Source organism: Apus apus, chromosome 5 (assembly GCF_020740795.1).
Source record: "Apus apus isolate bApuApu2 chromosome 5, bApuApu2.pri.cur, whole genome shotgun sequence".
NCBI lineage: Eukaryota > Metazoa > Chordata > Aves > Apodiformes > Apodidae > Apus > Apus apus.
The window spans coordinates 31,227,846-31,246,557 of record NC_067286.1 but is presented as its reverse complement, the minus strand read 5'-3'; the positions used below and the strand labels follow the sequence as shown (position 1 = coordinate 31,246,557).

Here is an 18,712-nt window from a genome sequence, read left to right as displayed (position 1 = left end):
GAACTTTTTAATGATTCTATAATCCTATATTATTAATAGATGGCAAGTAGAAGAGATTTTGGGTTTTTTCTAAACACTTCAGATAAGAGGTCAAATATTCATTTAATAGCAATTTATTTTTAAAGGGTTAATGGAGGCATTTAGCTGGCACCATTTTTATTTGAAACTGAAAAGTATCTACAGAAAGCCTGAGAAGAGTGTTTGTATCCCTGCTGTTTCTTAGGGCTGACAGTTGTTAGGCTCTAGCCTTCACACTGGCTGTAATGCTTGCTGCTCCTAGAAAGATACTGCATAAAGCTGGCTGATTTTGTTTCTTTTGCAGAAAGGCACTTCTCTTTTGTCATTCTGTGTGGCAGGTTTTACTTCAGGGCAGGGAGTTTTTTTAGTTTTTTTCTTCTGTAGTCTTTTTATTTATTCTCTAACATAAGTTATTCTACTGATGTCTGTGATTTATATATTTTTCACTTACATAAGAGAAAGCTGTAACAGTGCAGGTGGTGTCTGTCATTCAGCTTTGTCAGAACATGGACACTAGAGCAAATGGACATGGACGCTATTGTAATGCTGGAACACATAGACAGAATGGCAGTAGGAAGTCTGGAAATCAATTTTTGTAATCATTATCATAGCAACTTAATTCAACTCCCAGCCAGCTATTAGCTGAAAACAGACTTATTTAGAAAGTCTGAAAATTATTTGTTTGGTATACTTTTCTCTCTAGCCATACTTACTGCTTGTGAAAAACACTAAATACAAATTTATGTGAGCCAAAGCTGAAAACAAAAGGATTTTCCACCCCAGGGGCCCTGATTGCTGGGAACATGTTCTGTGCAGCTTTTGGTCTCATCATGACAAACAGGATTTAGATCTTAAATAACTCTGAACCTGCCTGGAGCTCTGTGCATGGTACTGTGATCTCAGCAAGTTTTTAGTGTGTAACTGTGAGTTGGTCTGTGTAATGGTGTTCTTTGTGATACGCACTTCCATTAGGAAATGTACTGAAACCTCATTTCATGCAGACCACTAGAATGACAGATTACTGTTGCCCGAATGCTCTTCATTAGTAAGTGTGCAAATGCAAAAACAAGATTCTCTCCCTGGAATTTCTGCAGAACAAGTTTAGATGTACTAAGTAATGGATCTAAAGAATGAGATTCAGGCTCTTGTCATGAAGTTGCTAGCTCAAGATAGGCATATTAGCATGCAAGCTTAGTGCTTCTATTTTAAACCAAATCTGATTTAAAGGTATTTCTGTAAAACGGCTTAACCATTTCGGATTTTAATGAAAGGGACCTAAATAAAAAGCATCGAGGCAAGCAGTGAGTGGTGCCTGCAGGTCTCATCCACTAGATGCCGCACTTCTCAAGCTATAGGCGGTGGGATTTGTCAGCTTAAAATACTTGCAAGTATTTTCTGTTATTAAAAAATAATCTTTATTGTCGGAAAAAAAAATACAGTGCTTAGTGTAACTCCGAGTTTTTAAGGAAAATTTCTGGATCATTTCTTTAAGGACCTATATAAAATTTCCTTGTGCTCAGAAGGGTGGAACTTCTTTGCGCTGACTTCTGAAGAGTTTGCAGGCAGTCAGCACTCCTAAAATGTGTTTATGTATAAAATCTCATTTAACTCAAAACGTTTGGCTGTCATCAATAAATTGTTTGTTATTACATCTGAATGAGAGGTTTTTTTGAAAGGGTAGTTTCTGAATATAAAAGTATTTTGACAACATATAATAAATATCAACTTCCTCTGACTTCTTTTGATGTTATCACCAGTTATCTGACACACTTCCTTAGTCTACTCTGAGAATAAACAGTAGTATGCTTAAAAATTGTAATTCAAGGTTTTACAGGGTTATGAATTTGCTAATCAGGTAATGGAGAACATTTAATCATGGAATTCCACATGCAGTTCTATCCGTGAAGGAGCTACTTAAACGGTTTGGTCATTTCATTATATCAAGTCATGCCAGTTGTGCCTGTGCTATCTGAATGGATGGATGTTGTAGCTGCCTGGCAGCTGGAGCCTCATCGCTGTGTGATACAATGCTGATTATTTTTTTTCCCTAAGTTCTAGAAAGTGTGTTTTGTAAAGATTGTATAAGCCCTTTTTACGAAGAGGTAACTGACACAATGGAAGTGTTCTCAGTGAAAAAGTCTGCCATCCAAAAGACCCTGTTCTAGTTTTTATGGAGAGATTATCTGTGAAAAGATTTTCACTCTGGCAGGCATATTTTCCATACATGTACTGCTTGTATAAGTACTTGGATTTGAACTGGGATCTATTCTTTGGGGTCCTGCTTCCATGTTGGCTGGATCTTGTAATGCATCTTCTGTTGGTTACTGGCTTGTTAAATTTCTGTGGTGACACAGGGTCCACTTTATGATTTCACTGCAAGATAAAAGGTGGAAGGGAAGATGGTTTGATTTGGAGAGTACATTTGTTTAAATGAAAAGAATATTTAGATAAAATAATTAAAGTAGGAGAATGTTTGGCCATTGAGTAAAACCTCTTGTACAAAACTCAAAATAACTTTGCATTCAGTAGCTATAAATTTTGCAGTTTTATTTTTCAGGAGATATGCTGTTCCTTTGTGTACAGACACTTTATGTCTTTCCCTAGTGTACCACTGACTTTAGCATCACTGGGAAGAGAACTTAACTGTTCTGACTTCCAGTATTTCAGTCTGACTGCTAGAAAATGCTTCTCCTTTGAAAAAGATTTACAGTATTACTTGGTATATGCTTATAATTCAGAGGTTTACTTTGTGACCGTTTGATGCCTTATTATTTTGCATTATTCCTTTTGCAGTGTTATACCTTTTTTTTTTTTATAGGTTGGTTGAGATAGCAGGAAACAGATTCCCTACTTATTTTGACTCAGATGAAAAGCTGTTCTGCATGACCCGTAGCGTTCACCTGTATCGAGAGCTGACCTGTGACAGTGTACTGAAGAGGTATTCTTTTCCAGTTTAAAAAAAAAGCACAACCATTTTGACTATAACAATATTTGTTTTATATCAAAGTTTCATGAAGAGCCATTAATTTATTTGAGGCCTTTTCATGTTGATAAGAGTGTGGTCCCCAACAAAGCAAACTTGCTACAGAAAGACAGGCATTGCTCTTCTCATTTCATAGTATGTGACTAATCCAGTTGATGTTTCCTAATTTCTAATAGACAATTTCTAAATGATTTGGTCACTATAAGCCTTTAAGGAGAGTATTCATGTGACAGGTCTTGTCTTGGATTGTAGAGAGGCCATAGTATGAGAGTTATGTTTTCCATTAAATAGGATTTTGCTCTTCCTAAGCACAGTTTACTTCCAGGAAGACTGGAAGACTGCTAGATGTTGTTGTTGGCAGCATTGTATTGTCATGTTGTTACCTTATGTTAATTTGTGAACACATTTTGCACTTAAAATGAATTCAGTTGTATTTTAGTAACATATGGTGAATATTATGTTAGTGGGAGAATTATTCCAAGGCAGTTTCTTTACTGCAGCTTTATCAGAGAACAGCTAATAGCATAAGATCAATGCGTTAGGTTTGAAGTACTGTCTCTGGAGGTATATGGAAATGGATTTGACACCAAGGATCCTGGTGTTGCTAATGGAAAGCTGCTACTGTGAGCAAAAAGGCACAGTTTCAATGCTCACTTATCTTGCTGTCTGCCATTCTGGCGTTGTATTGCATAATGTTGCTGACTAGAGGTTCTTCCAGACCTCTCCTGGAGAGGTCCTGCTGTGGGTTATATGGCCCACTCGAGCCTCAGATTCCTTTCCAAATCTCTTCAATACATGCAGGTGTTAGTAGAGGTGGTGTGGAGAGAAGGGGGAAAAAAGGGGCTGACTTTCAGCTTATTAAAGTAAACTTCTTATTTAAACAATTTTGGGGTTATAAAATGGTTCTGTTGTCTAAATAATGTCATCAATGACTGGGGTTTTTTTTGTTGTTTTTTCTTTTTTAGGATTATGTCTTTGGAAGAAGAAATTATTTCGAAGAAAGTTAAACTCATAATAATTGACTCTGTTGCTTCAGTTGTCAGAAAGGAGTTTGACACAAAACTCCAAGGCAACCTGGCAGAGAGAAGTAACTTCTTGGCCAGAGGAGCATCAGTGTTGAAGTATTTGGCAGAGGAGTTCTCAATACCAGTAAGTTCTTCCTCCTTTCTTAAGTTTTTACCTTACATTATCAAGTAATAAAAACTGAGAAGAATAAAAATGACAGGAATATGAAGAATCAGAAAAAGCTTCTTAGTAGAAATCTTTGAGCATGTACTAGTTGGAAAATAGTTGGGGATGGGAGAACAATAACTGTTCCATTTGGTGTTTTTTGTTATGGTTTGGGTTTTTTTTTTGTGATTTTTTTCATTTTTTTTATTTATTTAGGACTTCAAAGAAGGTTTTACAAGATTCTCCAGCTGTGTGTCACTGTTTTGTTTTCTACTGTTTTTCTTAAATCTTTTATTTTACTGCCATTAAATATTGTTTACCCTGATGATTCCCTTCTGAGGCAGTGTTTACTCTAGCCAGTGTGTACTGGCTGAAGATCTTTTTCTGCCTCTGTCCCTTCTGCTGAAGTTCAAAGAATCTCAAAAAGCCTTATGCTGTTGAGCAGCATAGATTCCTTTTGTGACTAACACTGTATGCTAATTGATGCAGATAGGAAGATAACAGCTCAGCATATCCTTGTCTGTGGACTATAAAAGAAGATGCAGGGACTGGGTGGAACTGATCGAAAGGTGCTTTAGAAGATCTAAGTTGCATAAATGCATATATGTGTGTTCTTTCATTATATAATCCATGGAGGATCATATAAACTCAAAAGATGTCATTGAGACCCAACTCTTGGAAGTATTTCATAGTATGGGTAACCTATTTGTCACTCCAGCGTAGGAGAGAAACAAGCAAGAACTTGAGTAAGGCTTGTGAGGCCTTTTCCCTCTTGATGCTTCTGAGGTCACAGCAACTATCATCCCAGAAATATACATATCAGAGGTGAGGAACTGGCTGACTTAAGAGGAGTGGATTTCCTTCTGCCATGTATTTTCTTAAGATTTTTGATAGAGAAGATTAAACCCTGTTTAATTGCCTTTAAAATTAAGGAACAATAGATGGCATCCTAGTTAGTGCACCCAGTATTGTTTATAGTGCTTTAGAAAGCCAGGAAAGGATTATGTGTAAGTATGTACAATCATATTTTGTGAAAATGTTTTGCAGTCTTTTGAAAAAGGGGAGTTTTATGCAACAGTAGTATTTTTCTGTATTTTCCTGTTTAGAAACCCTCTGCTCCCCCTTCCACCTTCATTAACATGATGAAGCTTAGTTGGTTGGGAGCCTCTGACAGTTCACGCTGCTGCCCTGCTCACTGGCAGAGGGACAATGTTGGTATTCCCAAAAGTCTTAGAGTTGGACAATATGAAGTAGCCTAAGATTGTGATCCTAATTCATCCTACATAAGAAGAAAACAAAAGCTCAAGTGTTTAAAGGTTTCCATTACGTTAAAGCTAATGTGTTTGCTTTGAGGCATTTGCAATACCTAGTGTGCTGGTCTGTCTTTGTTTCTTACTGTGAACACTTTGAAGTCCGGGGCTTTTGTCCAGGAACTTGTACTCTGGTCATAGCTCTGTCTTTTGGATTGGTCCATTAAGTATCTTATCTTTTAAATAAAATCTTTAAATATCTGTGTAATTACATGTAAATACACAGATTGAAAGATTCTGTGTTTTTAAAGCATGTTTGTTAGGTTCATCAATTAATTCAATGGAAATCCAACTGTATTTATCATCCTTAACACACACTGCATGTGGGTTGGTTCTGGAATATTTTAAAGACTTGGTAAATTTTGTGTTACTAAATAAACTGTAGTAAGGCCTACTAGTTAAGAATTCTAGGAGAGGCTTGGCTAGAGATTTTGCTTATTGCAAGCATGGATCCCTAGTCAAGGCTGTGCATAAGTAACATGCAGATTCCAACACTGGAGCGTGTTATGCATCTGCAAGCTTTCATGCGTACTAGAGGTAAGTCTGCTGTTGCATGCACTGTGTTGTTCTCTGCTACTTGAAGTTACAGGGTATCCAAGGTTCTCATTGTAAATAGCTGCACTGGAACTACTTCACATGTTTTTACTTATTTAGAAAATCATAAATATAAATTTGAGCTTAAAAGAACATTAGTAATTCTGTGAAGTGATTTAGATTATTAATAAACTGGACACATGAAACAATTCATGGCAGAATTGTGCACCTAAATACTGAGTTGGGTGACTAGTAGGAGGACTCAGACTGAAACTGTAAAAGGTTTGGAGTTGAACTTGAAGTCGATCCTTTTGGCTGTAGCTGAAAGGTCTGGTGAAAAACTTTTGAGGCGTTGAGCAAGGGAATCGGAAATAAGGAGGAAGGAGGTCACATATCATCTCTTTAGCTGCAACTGTTACTGGTGTTAACAGTCCGGGGTGAATGGTGAAAAATCATCCAGAGAACAGCCTTGAAAATGACTGAGGGAAGGGGAGAGCAGTCTTACTAATTAAGATGTAAGGTGCTTACTTTGTTTAGCTTAGCTAAGGAAGTGTTAAGCGTTTCTTCTTCAGTCAATATGTACCTGCTTGAGAAAGAGGTATTTGAGAAAAGCTACCTTCTCTTCATCTTAAAGGTATACCACACTTCTGTAATTGGCAGATGATTTAAGCCAGTTCGGACTTCAAGTAACGGGCATATTCTTACTGCACTGATTAATTAGAATGCATTACTAAACATAAATAGCTTCTTGTCGCTGAGTATTTTTAAATGCACTTTTTCCCCTTTTAGGAAAAAAAACATTTTCCTTTTTAGGGAATGGGTTAATACAGGATTATATTTGGGGAGATGCTGTACTGCCATGTTAGGCTGGAGTTCAAATGAGTTTAATGCAGTTCAGTGCAGTTCTTGGTTAGTGTTACAAACTCTCTAGCTATTTTTCATGGTGTGTTTGTGGTGTCAGGATACCAAGTTTGATGTGCAGAAGTAACTGGCATTCATAGCTTTTACTGAACTCAACGGGAGCTGTTTCAAACCCAAGTAGCTCTATAAAGTATGAAGTATTTGGGTAAAAAACTGAGCATAACTGCCTCAAAACTGATGGACATTGTTCAGTAACCTCTCTACACTTCTATTTTCTGTTTGTAAAATGGGTAGTTGTGAGGATGCTGCAAGCATAGGGTCATTACTGTTGAGAGAGCACTCCTACTGTGTCCATGAACAATGTATAGATGCTCATTGGAAAGTAACATTTGCCGTCTTCAGTGTAAAATTTAAATAAGATGTAGTAAATGAAACCTTAATCTGTATTTTGGGATGAGAAAAAAAACCCAAACAAACATATTCCTTGAATGGCACCATCTTAGCCACTGAATGTAGGAAGTTAAAGTGTTGTGTTACTGTAAATTTTTGCTTGACTTAATGATTTTTTTTTTTGTTGTTGTTGTTCTTACTGAAGTGCAAGGTTGTTTCTTATGTATGAACATCAGGAAAATGTAAGTTATTTCTCTAGAAGTGAAATATTATGCCTGATTTCCTTTTTTGATCCCTCATTCTACCTAAATTAGTAGTAAGCCTGGTTCCATCCTAGGTCCTTTAAATGATGTCAGGGCAAGAGGCAGCACAAGATTTGGATGGCCTTTGATCTATTAACAGGCCACCCAACAGCCATACTGATGACTGAACAGTCATTGAAGCTTTTTCCTCTAGGTATCAGAGTCCCTTTTCCCCTTCCCTGCACACAGCTGTGACCAAAACCTCATTTTTTCTGCCAGGTTTGGTTTAACCTTGCCAGTCAGATCAAAAGTGATTGCTATGAAACTGAGAAGGACAGTTTGAATATACATCAAACAAAAAGCCCTTTCTTTTTTAAATCCAGTGAGCATGTAAAGCTGTGTGGAATTACATTGATCTGTTTTAGAGCATTGGGATCTGCGTGTTTTCTGTTACAATTTGTGTTGATGCTGTCTACCAGATTACATATTTAAGCAGCAGTGATCAGTTCTATATGTTTCCTGACATCTGTAGCCTTCTTAAAAAGAATAGACAGCAAAATACACTTGAAGTTTTCTTTCTTCTCTTCTTCCATATTCATCAAAAACTATTATTAGTAAGTGGTATTCAGTAAAAGTAGTTTAATGTTCTTGCTGGTTGAAAGAGAAATGATGTATCCATTTAAGTGAAGAGCTAAAACTAAAACCAAATTTGACTAGAATTCTTATTGGGATTTAATGGTTTAGCTTATAAAATTGTTGTTTGTAAAACCTGGTCTTCTAGTTCTTGAGAAGATGTGTGCAGCTGGCTAGACATCTCCATGGAAAAGCACTCTCAAAGTGGCAGCTGCAAAACCAAACAGCTTTAAGTATTCTTTTAAATGTCAAATTGAGGCTGCAGAGGAAACTTGCTTTGTAAGTTTCAAATTACAGCACTGTCTTTCTTACTTTTGTCTGGGTTGTGTTCTTACATCTGTGAAGTCAGCCTTTGTTAGTTATGATCAGCACGTTGGTTATAATTACTACCAGCAAATGTATAATATCTTCTTTTTTTTTTTTTTTTTTTTTAAATTGTTCGTTCTGAGAATATGAAATAGCTTAGGAGGTGAGACTTTCTTTTCCTGGTTGTGATTTATAGTGCAAACAAATGACAAACCTTATTTAACTATTCTCTTATGCTTTTATTTGCTATGATAATAAATAAACAGTAGTCAAGAATTCCATAATTTCCACAGGTAATATTTTCTTCTCCTTCAGATGTCACATACTCCATTTAAAAATGGAAAGTCACTTTATGGGTCTTGATAATATGACAGCTATTAAGGCTGCCATTGTCAATTTTCTTATCACACTCTTAGTTCTTACGTTTTTTGTTTCTATGCTTCACACTCATGCGTTCTGGTCTGTAAACTTTATGCCCAAGACTTTTCATTGCTTTGTAAACCCAAATGGTTAGCTAATTAAATATTTGTTTTAAGGTTGTGTAAGTCTGGGTTTTTTTCTCAAAATCAATTTATATGCACAAATTACTTGACACGTTCAGTCCCGTTTCTGCTGTCTTTAGTTACATATGTGTTTTATTGTATCATCTCAGCTTCCTCCAATAAAGTGTCTGAAGATTCAAAGAGCACATTCAAATTGTTAATTTTCTCTATCTTTATAAGCAAGTATTTCCATTTGGCCTCATTCTTGGTTCTGTTATATTCTGTTTCCACATAAATGGTTGCTTGTAAGCTCCTCTGCACCTTTGCTATTGCTTTTCTGATATTTGAAAATACTAGTTTACAGAGAGGTAAACAAATTGCCAAACGGAAGATCTCTGCAGAAAAGTTGTTTAAATGCCAGTTCCCTTGGAATTGGTAATAAACCTGTAGAAAGCTTGGAAAAAAGAGTTAATTTGCTGTTACAGTATGTAACAACACTGTATGCTGACTTTTCAGAACTGTGGAGACACTTTAGATTTCCAAGTGAATTTGTCTATATCTGGACTCTAAGCTGCTGAAATGCAAACTTTGTTTTTATATATTGCTATTAAAAAGTATTTTTAATGCCAGAAACAGTAATTGAATTATCTTTGCAAGCTGTGTAAACCTAGAATAAGAAAATAAGAGTAAGTGGTTCCATATTGAAGTTTCTATGTTATACCACATCGAAATGTGTTTCTTTAATGAGGAGCTAACCTTATCAGAAGAAAACATTTTGAAACTGAGTTACCGGAATTTTACTAGCCATATTTAGGCTAGATGTAGTTCAAACAGTTTCTAGTAGTGGGAATTCTGTGGGAAGTGTGGATCCTTTTCTGTTGAGCTGCTGATATTTATGTAAAGTGTCTTATTGCTCAAGTTTCAAGCATGTTTGTGTATCTATGTGAACTTTAATACCCTTCCCAACCGCTAAAGGAAGGATCTTTATATTTCTACATAATCCCACTGAACTGGCTACATGCTTGCTGCAAGTGGTTGAGGTATACCTAATAATGTAATTCTCCTTGCATATGAGTAGCATTGGTGCTTTTTTAAATGAAGTTTCTCTAGGGAGCAGCATGAAAGTTAAAGCACTTTGTGACTGTTTCTTAGAAGACTCAGAATTGGGCCTCTGAACCTGCAGAATTTTATTAAGATAATTCACCAACTTCTTGGAGAAACTGAATGATACTTCTGTGAACTCAATAGGCTGAAAAAATACGAGCATCTTATGATAATCATTTTGTGAATGTTATCCACAGGGGAAGAGATACTTAGAATAATGTCAATAATGCAGAATTTTCTGACTTTTATTACTCTGGATGAATTAACAAAGTTAGGGCTATTCAGTGTTTCTTTTTGAGCCATCAAAAATGGTAGGTAGTTTGTTTCCTAAATCGGGAAAATAACTTCCAAAACTTAACTTTCTTCTAGTAAAGAACAATTTTTGTTCTCTTCAAGGTCTTTCACAGCCCCTGCACCAGAATTCAAATTGGTGTTCAGCTTTGTTGTTTGTTTTCTTTTGTTTTGTTTGTTTTTTGTTTTTTTTTTAATTAGATATTCTAGTGTTACCCCTTGTGTTCTTACAAAAACAAATGGCAGAATTTCACACGTATGTGAACACTGCTGTTTGTAAAATGTGGTTTGGAATACATTTAAATTTGTGTTATTGTTTAGTTAGGAAAACAAAATGGTTAAGGGGGACTCAGAAACCGAAGTTTGCCCTTGCTATAATGTCATAAAACAATTTTTTGTTGGCAGATTGCTTGTTTCTATTATCCCTTTGCTCCACAGTACCGAGCAAAAAATAGTTTTGATGAAAGGGAGTTAATCCAACTCTTAAGTGTTGTTACAGTGGCAAAGTTATATCATTTTGTCTTCTCGTGTGGCTGTTAAAAATTATCCTTGGAAGGCACAACTTTGTTTAGTTTAAAATGCCTGGTTAAAATGTATTATAACTATCTTCAGTTCTTCTGCCATCTGTGTACTTTTTTTATATGTGTCTGGAGAATATACGTTTTTGCAGTTTATGGCCCAACACAGTGTTCCCTTTGGACTGGCTGTGCTCATAAAATGTTTAATACTACTGAGGAAAAGGAATGAGAAACGGTGGAGAAATGTTTCCTGTTTTCATGTGGTGGTGAAGGAGGTGGTTTAAAGTTATATGATACTGGAATTGAGTTTGCTTTTTCTTTTAAAATATTCCCTCTGTTGCTTTTTCCATTTTACAGTGCAAGTGGCTTTGCCAAAAGCTATCATTCTGCACAATTGCACATATGAAATTATGTAGCAGGAAGGCACCAGTATTAGTGGGAGGGATCGTGGACAATGCCTGCTGTAAAGGAGCAGAGGGCAGACACTTTCCATGATTCCTTGACTTGCATTTCTGAAATACTTTATTCAAAATAAATCAGTGGTTTCTTGTGTCTTTTAACCCTCATTCTTGTTAGAGTTTTCTTAGTTTCCTTCATCTGATTTTTACAGGATCTTGAAAGCAAGATGCCCAAAACTGAGATGGTATGCCAGATGAATCTCTACCAATATTTAGATACGGAGAATGATTTCTTCTCATGCCTTGCAAGACATCCTCTTGTTTATAGAATCACAGTACACTGTTGGCTTTCTTTGCAACAGCCTGGCATAGTTTACTTACCATTCATTAATACCATGGATCTGCATCTGCTTACTCTGTTATTTAGCTAGTTGCTTCTCCTTCTAATGTATTATTTTTCCTGACTTGTGAAGATGGTTTTGAATTCTGTACTTGTATTCTCTTCCCTGCTTTTTTTTTTTTCTTTTTTTTTTTTTTTTTTCCCCAAGGAGAATAATTAATTCTTTTTATTATGGATTTTTTGTGTATCTATTAGATAGAACCAGGCTTCAAGCAAATTATACCCTTTTTTTCAGTAAGAGACCTTTAAACACTGGTAACTGCTGTGTGTCATTTCCCAATAAACTTTGCATCTGTAATAGATTCCTCTAGGTTATATTTTTCCAGTTTAAGAAAGGTGTTCTACTGCTAAAATAAAAATACATGTATGTTTTTTTGTTGTATTTTTCCTACCCTGTCATGTTGCTACTTTGTACATGCTGTAGAAAACAACAGTAATTGTACTGAAGGGCTATTATGGCTTTTATCGGGAGTTTAAGGTTCGGCAAGATGTACTGTTTTGACTCTGTATAAAATTGCCTGAACCTTTAGGCCAGTATTCTATTTGTAACTCTGCAGAGAAATACTTATGTTTTGAATATTCCATTCTTTTCACAAGTATTATTGTTCCTCCTTCCTATACTTCAATTTTATTGAAATTGTAGGTTCTCTAGGAATATTTCTGTGTTTGCATAATGTGGAACTGAAAGTAGTTCTAGTCTCTAGACAGGATGGTGATACAAAGAATAGTTGACCAGATTACAAGTTGTTGGAAAAGACTTAGCTGTATGAGCTCAGTATAGACTAATTGGTGGTTTGATTTCCAGATTCTCTAGAGTTTGTTTGCTTTATTGGTTACTCAGCTCCAGGGCTCCTGGGAATAAAGAGGGCCTGCTCTGCAAATGCTACTTCCAACTAATATTGTATCAGCCCCCTGAGGGGGTGAGAGGAAATTAAGATTGGGCAATGCATATGTCTGTTACAACACAAATGTGCCCAGAGATCAAAAGTAAAATGTTACTTGCTTGGAAACTGGTAGTAGTTAGAGTGTCTACAGGACTGCTTTGTGAGAATGCTGTATTTGTATGGAACTGAGTGCACTGCTGGTCTGCGTTTTCATAAAGTATGATCTGGAAGCTTCATGATACAGTCTGCTTGCTGCTGTTAACTGGAGAACCTACCTTTTTCAGTCTGCACAGTTTCCTTTCCTTCCACGTGTGGTTGGATAGTAATAGCAGACAACCAGATCAAATGCAGCTAAGTGGTTAATGATCTTACACTGCCTTGAAAGTAGAAGCATCTAGGTATATAGGAGAGGTTTATATTTTTCAGTTTGCAGTTTTCTTTTACTGTTGAGGTTCTCGTACATTAGAAGAGCTGTGGGTTTTGCTCTAGTTTCCCTCCTCTGTTTTGCTTGGACTTGAAATTTACTTCATTCTGATTTTTTTACAGGATAACTCCATCTTCTTTATTGAGAACATGCATGTTCTGTGTCATCATTCACTGAAGCTGCAGCTATCTAGGTTGATTTATTCACCCCAATTTTCTATTTAAAGAAGGAAACCCATAATTTTAACTGCAAGCATTTTAATTCATTTGGCAGAAGTTCAGTATAATCAAACAGAAGGAGACTCATTCCAAATACAGATTCCAATGAGAATCTACATTATTTCAGTAACCTCATCAAAACCATCATGCCTCTTGCTAAAATGCATAGCTATATCTGATTTGAGAATATAGTACTTCAGTTATAGTATTCTAGGTAAATGAAATTACATTTAGAGGTTTTTATTAAATAACACTGAGCAGTCAGCTGCAGAATTTTAATTAGAATTAATAAGATGCAGTTTTTTGTTGATGAGACTCCATCTGAATTTCAGTAAGACAGTGTCCCCCCCCCTCCCAACACTGTTAACATTTTTGATAGTCCAATTTGAATGAACCGCATTGCCCACTCCAGAAAACAAATAATTTTCTTTGTCTTTAGTTTACAGTATTTTCCATACTTCTTGTGTGTTTATCATGTCTCATACTTTTAATTTGGGGCAGAGAATAGGGTGCTTTACTCTTCAACAGTATCTGAGGTCTTGACTAGATTATTGACAGAATATGGTATTTTGTTTTTCATGGTGGGCTGGTAAGCAATATTGCCTCTAATACATAAACTAAACGCTACTTTTTCATGCAATTGAAACCCTTAGTTCTTGTAGAGAAAAATTGCTTTAAAATGTGTACTGCTTAAGTGCTTTTTTTACCTTCTCTATCAGTCTTAAATTTGTGCATTACCAAATGTATGTGAAGTACTTTAATTCCAGAAGAATCCACTGACAGAAGATGCAATAAAAGGTAAACCAGGTATGGAATACTAAGATAGCTTTTTAAATTCGGACCCTTACTTTCTGTTATGTTCTGTGATTTCCTGAAGCAATGTCTTAATTCTCACAAAACCCAGGTCTGCCCATAGTGGTTTGAAACAACATCTAAGAACTGTTCCCTTATTTCTTAAGCAAATTCTCTCAGTTCTTCAGGAACAGTAGAGGAGCCTGCTGCTCACCTTTTTAGTGATATGTCCTTTTTAATGTAATTTTCTAGCTAGATGGTAAAGAACTTTTTTGGAAGAGGAATTAACTGATAAGACATTTAAGGTTTGCTTACGTCAATTTATTTTTGTGGGGGAAATTATTAACCTGAAAAATCTGAGTATTCACTGTTGTAGGATTTCCTGGGTGTGGGAGGATATATATAACCAGCTGCTTAAGGCTGGCATCTGTTAGGCTTGTATGTCTTTCTCTGGTTGCATGGAAGAGGTCCATTACATGGCCTTTCCTGGCATTGTAATGGAAACAGTTGTGCCTGGGCAGTGAGCACAAAGTTTCTCAGGAGGCATGGGTACAAAATGTATGCACAGACCTAGTATCTGTGTCTTAGAACAGATATGCTCTGCTCTGCTTCTGTGATGCCCCCAAAATGGAGTTAATAAGAAACAGGTAAGAGGATGCTGAAACAGTCTGTGAAGCCTGCTCTTGCTTGTATTTTCAAGGAGTAGACTGGAAAGTAAAGGAAATTGTTACTGGGTCGAGATTGTTTTGTGCTGGCAGCAGTGCTTACTCCTGTGGCTCCTTTTCCATTTGGCTGGAGCAAGTCACCAAAGAGAAGAACTGGCAAAGTGGTGAAGCTACTGCCTGGAAATACACTGACCTGCAGCCCATTCTAAAGTTGTCCTTAAAAAAGAAGGCTTCTAGATGCAAGTTGCAAGAAGAATAAATTATCTGTGCAAATAACAAGTGGCACGGGGGTAGAGGGTTAATTGAGCCTGCATTACAGAAAGTTTAAATAGTCCAAAATTGAGAGGTGGTCAACCAATGTCAGAGATTAAACAGCAACAAGAGGACATGTTTTTTTTTTTTTCCTTCCTTTGTGCCTTCTAATTAATTTCAGTATAGAGTTTGCAGCTGGTTTGTACTTGCTGATGAGCCTGAGCAAGGATGTAAACCAGCTGAAAAGCAGCCCTGGAAAAGAAGTGTAGTGGGCAATAGTGCAGCTGAACAGGCACTAATGTAGGAGAGGCAGGAATGTGTGGGTTCTGGCAGCACAGATGTTGAATGTAAAACTGCACCTTCAGTAAAAAGGGTAAGTATGAGTAAAAATGCTAAGCAGGTTATTACTCAGGACAAGCAAAGATAAAGAGTGTTAGGTGCTTGGAACATCCTTTAAGTTTTTAAGGGCTCTGGGAAGGATTTTAGTACATACCATTATTACAATGCTTTGTACTCAGACTAAATGTGAGCAAATTCCTGGCTGCATACAGCCTATCCTTAAATTACTTAGGGCTTTTATGCATCATGAGATCAGTTTGCTGGTTTTAGTCTGCATGTTCTTCTTTTAAAATGCATCACAATGTGCTGTAGTTCAAGTTGTAATATATCCATGTATAATGAATTATAGCTGAGGTCAGAATTTATGCTGAATGGTACACTTTCAAACCACAGTATTTCTTCCTATGCTAAAACTCAGAATAAAATGTATAACCATCCGTAAAATGGCTGGTACAGTTCATAACATGCTTGCATTCCTTTATTATTAATAGTTTCATATCCATCTGTCGGCATGCTATGGCTAAACCATTAGCCAAGTTTTTGCAGCTGCTGCTTTACAACTCTTTAGAATGTAGTTATCTCCAGCTTCTGTCTTTTGTCTACTAGTAAGAAGAAATTTTACAGAGACCTTACTAAATTGTCCAAGACCGTAAGTTCAATTGTAGGTGAAAGTCTGTGATCTTGATTTAACTTGGCCTGTGGCTCTTCTGTTATTTCTTTTGTTTGAACTGCATTGGTCACAGCAGTTGTTTTAAGTAATAGTGGTTTGTTTTATCTCATTAGAAGTCTTGCACAGAATTGTTGTAGTTTTGTTTTTTAAGAACATTTTGTGCAAATTATAGTTGCTGATTTGATCTGAAGATAGAGCCTCTAGAGGGGTCTGTTTTGAGATGAATGGGTCTGTGGTTTGTTTTGACTCCCTACATTAAAATGTGAATGAAGATGAGTATTGTTTGCAGCAAAGATAGCTGTCAGTGTACAAAGTAGCATGTGTGTAGACTGCCAGACTACTTTGTGCATGATACTGAACAGTTACCAGAGAGTAACAGTTAAGATTATTGCTAAATCAAAATAGTTTCATACTAGTTACTTGGAGATGCAAGGTTTCTGGAGGTATTTCTGTGGTCCAGTACCTCTGTGTGTGTGTCCATATGTGTACATGCTTTTTTACATTCCAATACTGTCAAATTCCAAAGGGTACAATTTGAAAATCATGAGGGATACCTGCCTTCTCTGCCATTTTTGGTGCCAGATAAAATGCGCTCACGTAAATATGAAATTTCTAAGTGATAAAATAATGTGTGTATTTATAAGATTATTTCTCCTAGAATAACGTTCTTTATGCTGAAAGAACGTAATTAATTTTTTTGCCACCTTATAAAGCCCAGTGCTAGGGAATAAATTGCATTTTGCATACTTCACTGTCCCACTGGCATTCAGTCCAGTCAATTAGTCCAGCAGTTTGCTCTTGTAGTCAAGAAGATCAGTGGTATCCTGGGCTGCATCAAGAATCGTGTGGCCAGCAGGTCAAGGGAGGTTATCCTCCCCCTCTGCTGTGTCCTGGTGAGGCTAGATCTGGAGTACTGTGTCCAGCACTGGGACCTCCAGTACATGGAAGACAAGGAACTGCTGGAGAGAGTCCAGTGGAGGGCTACAGAGATGATTAGGGAAATGAAACATCTCACTTATGAGGAAAGGCTGAGAGACTTGGGTCTGTTTAGCTTAGAAAAGAGAAGACTGAGAGGGGATCTTATCATGCTTAGAAATATCTAAGGGTCAGGTGTCAAGCGGATGGGGCCAGTGTTGCCCAGCGACAGGACAAGGGGCAATGGGCACAAACTAGAACACAGGAAGTTCCATCTGAACATGAGGAAAAACATCTTTACTTTGAAGGTGAAAGAGCACTGGAATAGGCTGTCCAGAGAGGCTGTGGAGTCTCCTTGTCTGGAGATACTGTGACCTTGTGTAACCTGCTGTAGGTGAACCTGCAGGGGAGTTGAACTTAAATGATCTCCAGAGGTCCCTTGCAACCCCTACCATTCTGTGATTCAATGATTCACCTCTGACTGGACTACTAGTATGTCGAACCTCTCACCTAATTAATACAGTGGCTGTTGAAATACATACCAACAAGTTATGCATCCATTCATTTCCAAAACCTTAAACTTGTTGTTTTCATGCCAAGAGTCATTTAATACCAGACATGATTACAGACTGGTCTGTTACTAGGCTTGTATTCTAGTTGCCTTAATGTTTGCTTATTTATTTTCTGATGTTGGAGTGTTCTGCAGTGGGTTTAGTTTGAAAGGGTATCCATCTTGTGTGTGGCTATTTTAATATTCATTTTTACCTCAAGTGATCTATCTGCCCTTAAACACTATCCTTAATGCTATTTGAACCTGGCTTTGCAGTTCCTTCTGAAGGAATAATTGACTAGTAATACTGACTTGTTTCTCTTCTCAAGGATAAACAGCCCGTACTGTTTCTTCTTGGTCACTGCAATTGAGTCCTTTGGATGCTAGAGGAAGGGTTTGCACACTGGTGAATATGTCATGAACTGTTGGTACAATGACCTAATTCCTACTTTTTTTTTTTTTTTTTTTTTTTCATAGAGCCTTCCAAATATAGTTAGGAAGTAAGAGCTTGTACAGCAATACCATGTATGCAACTTGAGTTGTTACTGGAGGACAGGAAACTACTGGATCTCTGTAAATGTCACCAACTTGTTTGCAATTAATGATGCAGCTTGGATGCTAAGTGCTGCTTAAAAATGTGAACCTTCCTCTAGTACAGTTGTAGAACCTTCTGGAGTTTTGAGCAGAAAACAAAAGAATTTGTAGCCAGGCCTGAGGCATATGCTTGTCATGCAGACACAGTATTCTGATTCTATTGAATATAACTTTAGTATTTATGTAAGTTTGGGTTTTTGTTGCTGTGATGTTCTTCAGATACTGAGAAATTCCAAAGGAATGCTAGGTAATTAAGAACAATCAGGCACATTACCTCAATTCATCTGAAGGACAGACAACATGGACTATGTTGGCATAGCAAACTGCCTCATTTCTAGTAGATGAATACTTGACACTTAAGGTTCTGTTATAAAATATAAGTAATTGGCACTTTTTAGGCAAAATATTATTTAGATTTGGTCCATAAAGTTTACTATATGTGAAGAGAAAAATTCAAGTAAAATAACATTTTGGTGTTACCAGGCGAAGATGCCTGGTTCGTGGTGCTGTGATATCAATGATAAAAGTAATATCGATTGTATTCCTGAGCTCTAAAAATAGACACAAACTCAATTATTATCACATGCTTCTGTCAGAAACTATAGATGGAATTAGTGTTAAGTTTTTTATCAATGCCATCGTTTTTCAATAATCCAGATACTGATACAGCCTATGGCCTCAGAGTATTTTCATTACAGACTACTTCCCAGTTTCAGTGAACCTGGTTCCTAGTTTAGAGTTGTAACTGATGAGGTAAGGATAAAGTGGA

The 18,712-nt window shown here is 36.7% G+C and overlaps 1 protein-coding gene across 8 annotated transcripts in view; it reads left to right on the top strand.

Annotated features, from left to right (window-relative positions):
- RAD51B (RAD51 paralog B) overlaps positions 1 to 18,712 on the top strand; it is a 434,666-nt gene that overhangs the window by 53,232 nt on the left and 362,722 nt on the right. For all 8 annotated transcript variants that reach the window (XR_007889797.1, XM_051622428.1, XM_051622431.1 and 5 more), the window contains 2 exons: positions 2,837 to 2,956; positions 3,967 to 4,150. Coding sequence is in view for 7 of the 8 variants with exons in the window: in XM_051622428.1 (XP_051478388.1) it covers positions 2,837 to 2,956; positions 3,967 to 4,150 (304 nt within the window). In the remaining variant the exon portion in view is untranslated. The remainder of the gene's footprint in view (positions 1 to 2,836; positions 2,957 to 3,966; positions 4,151 to 18,712) is intronic.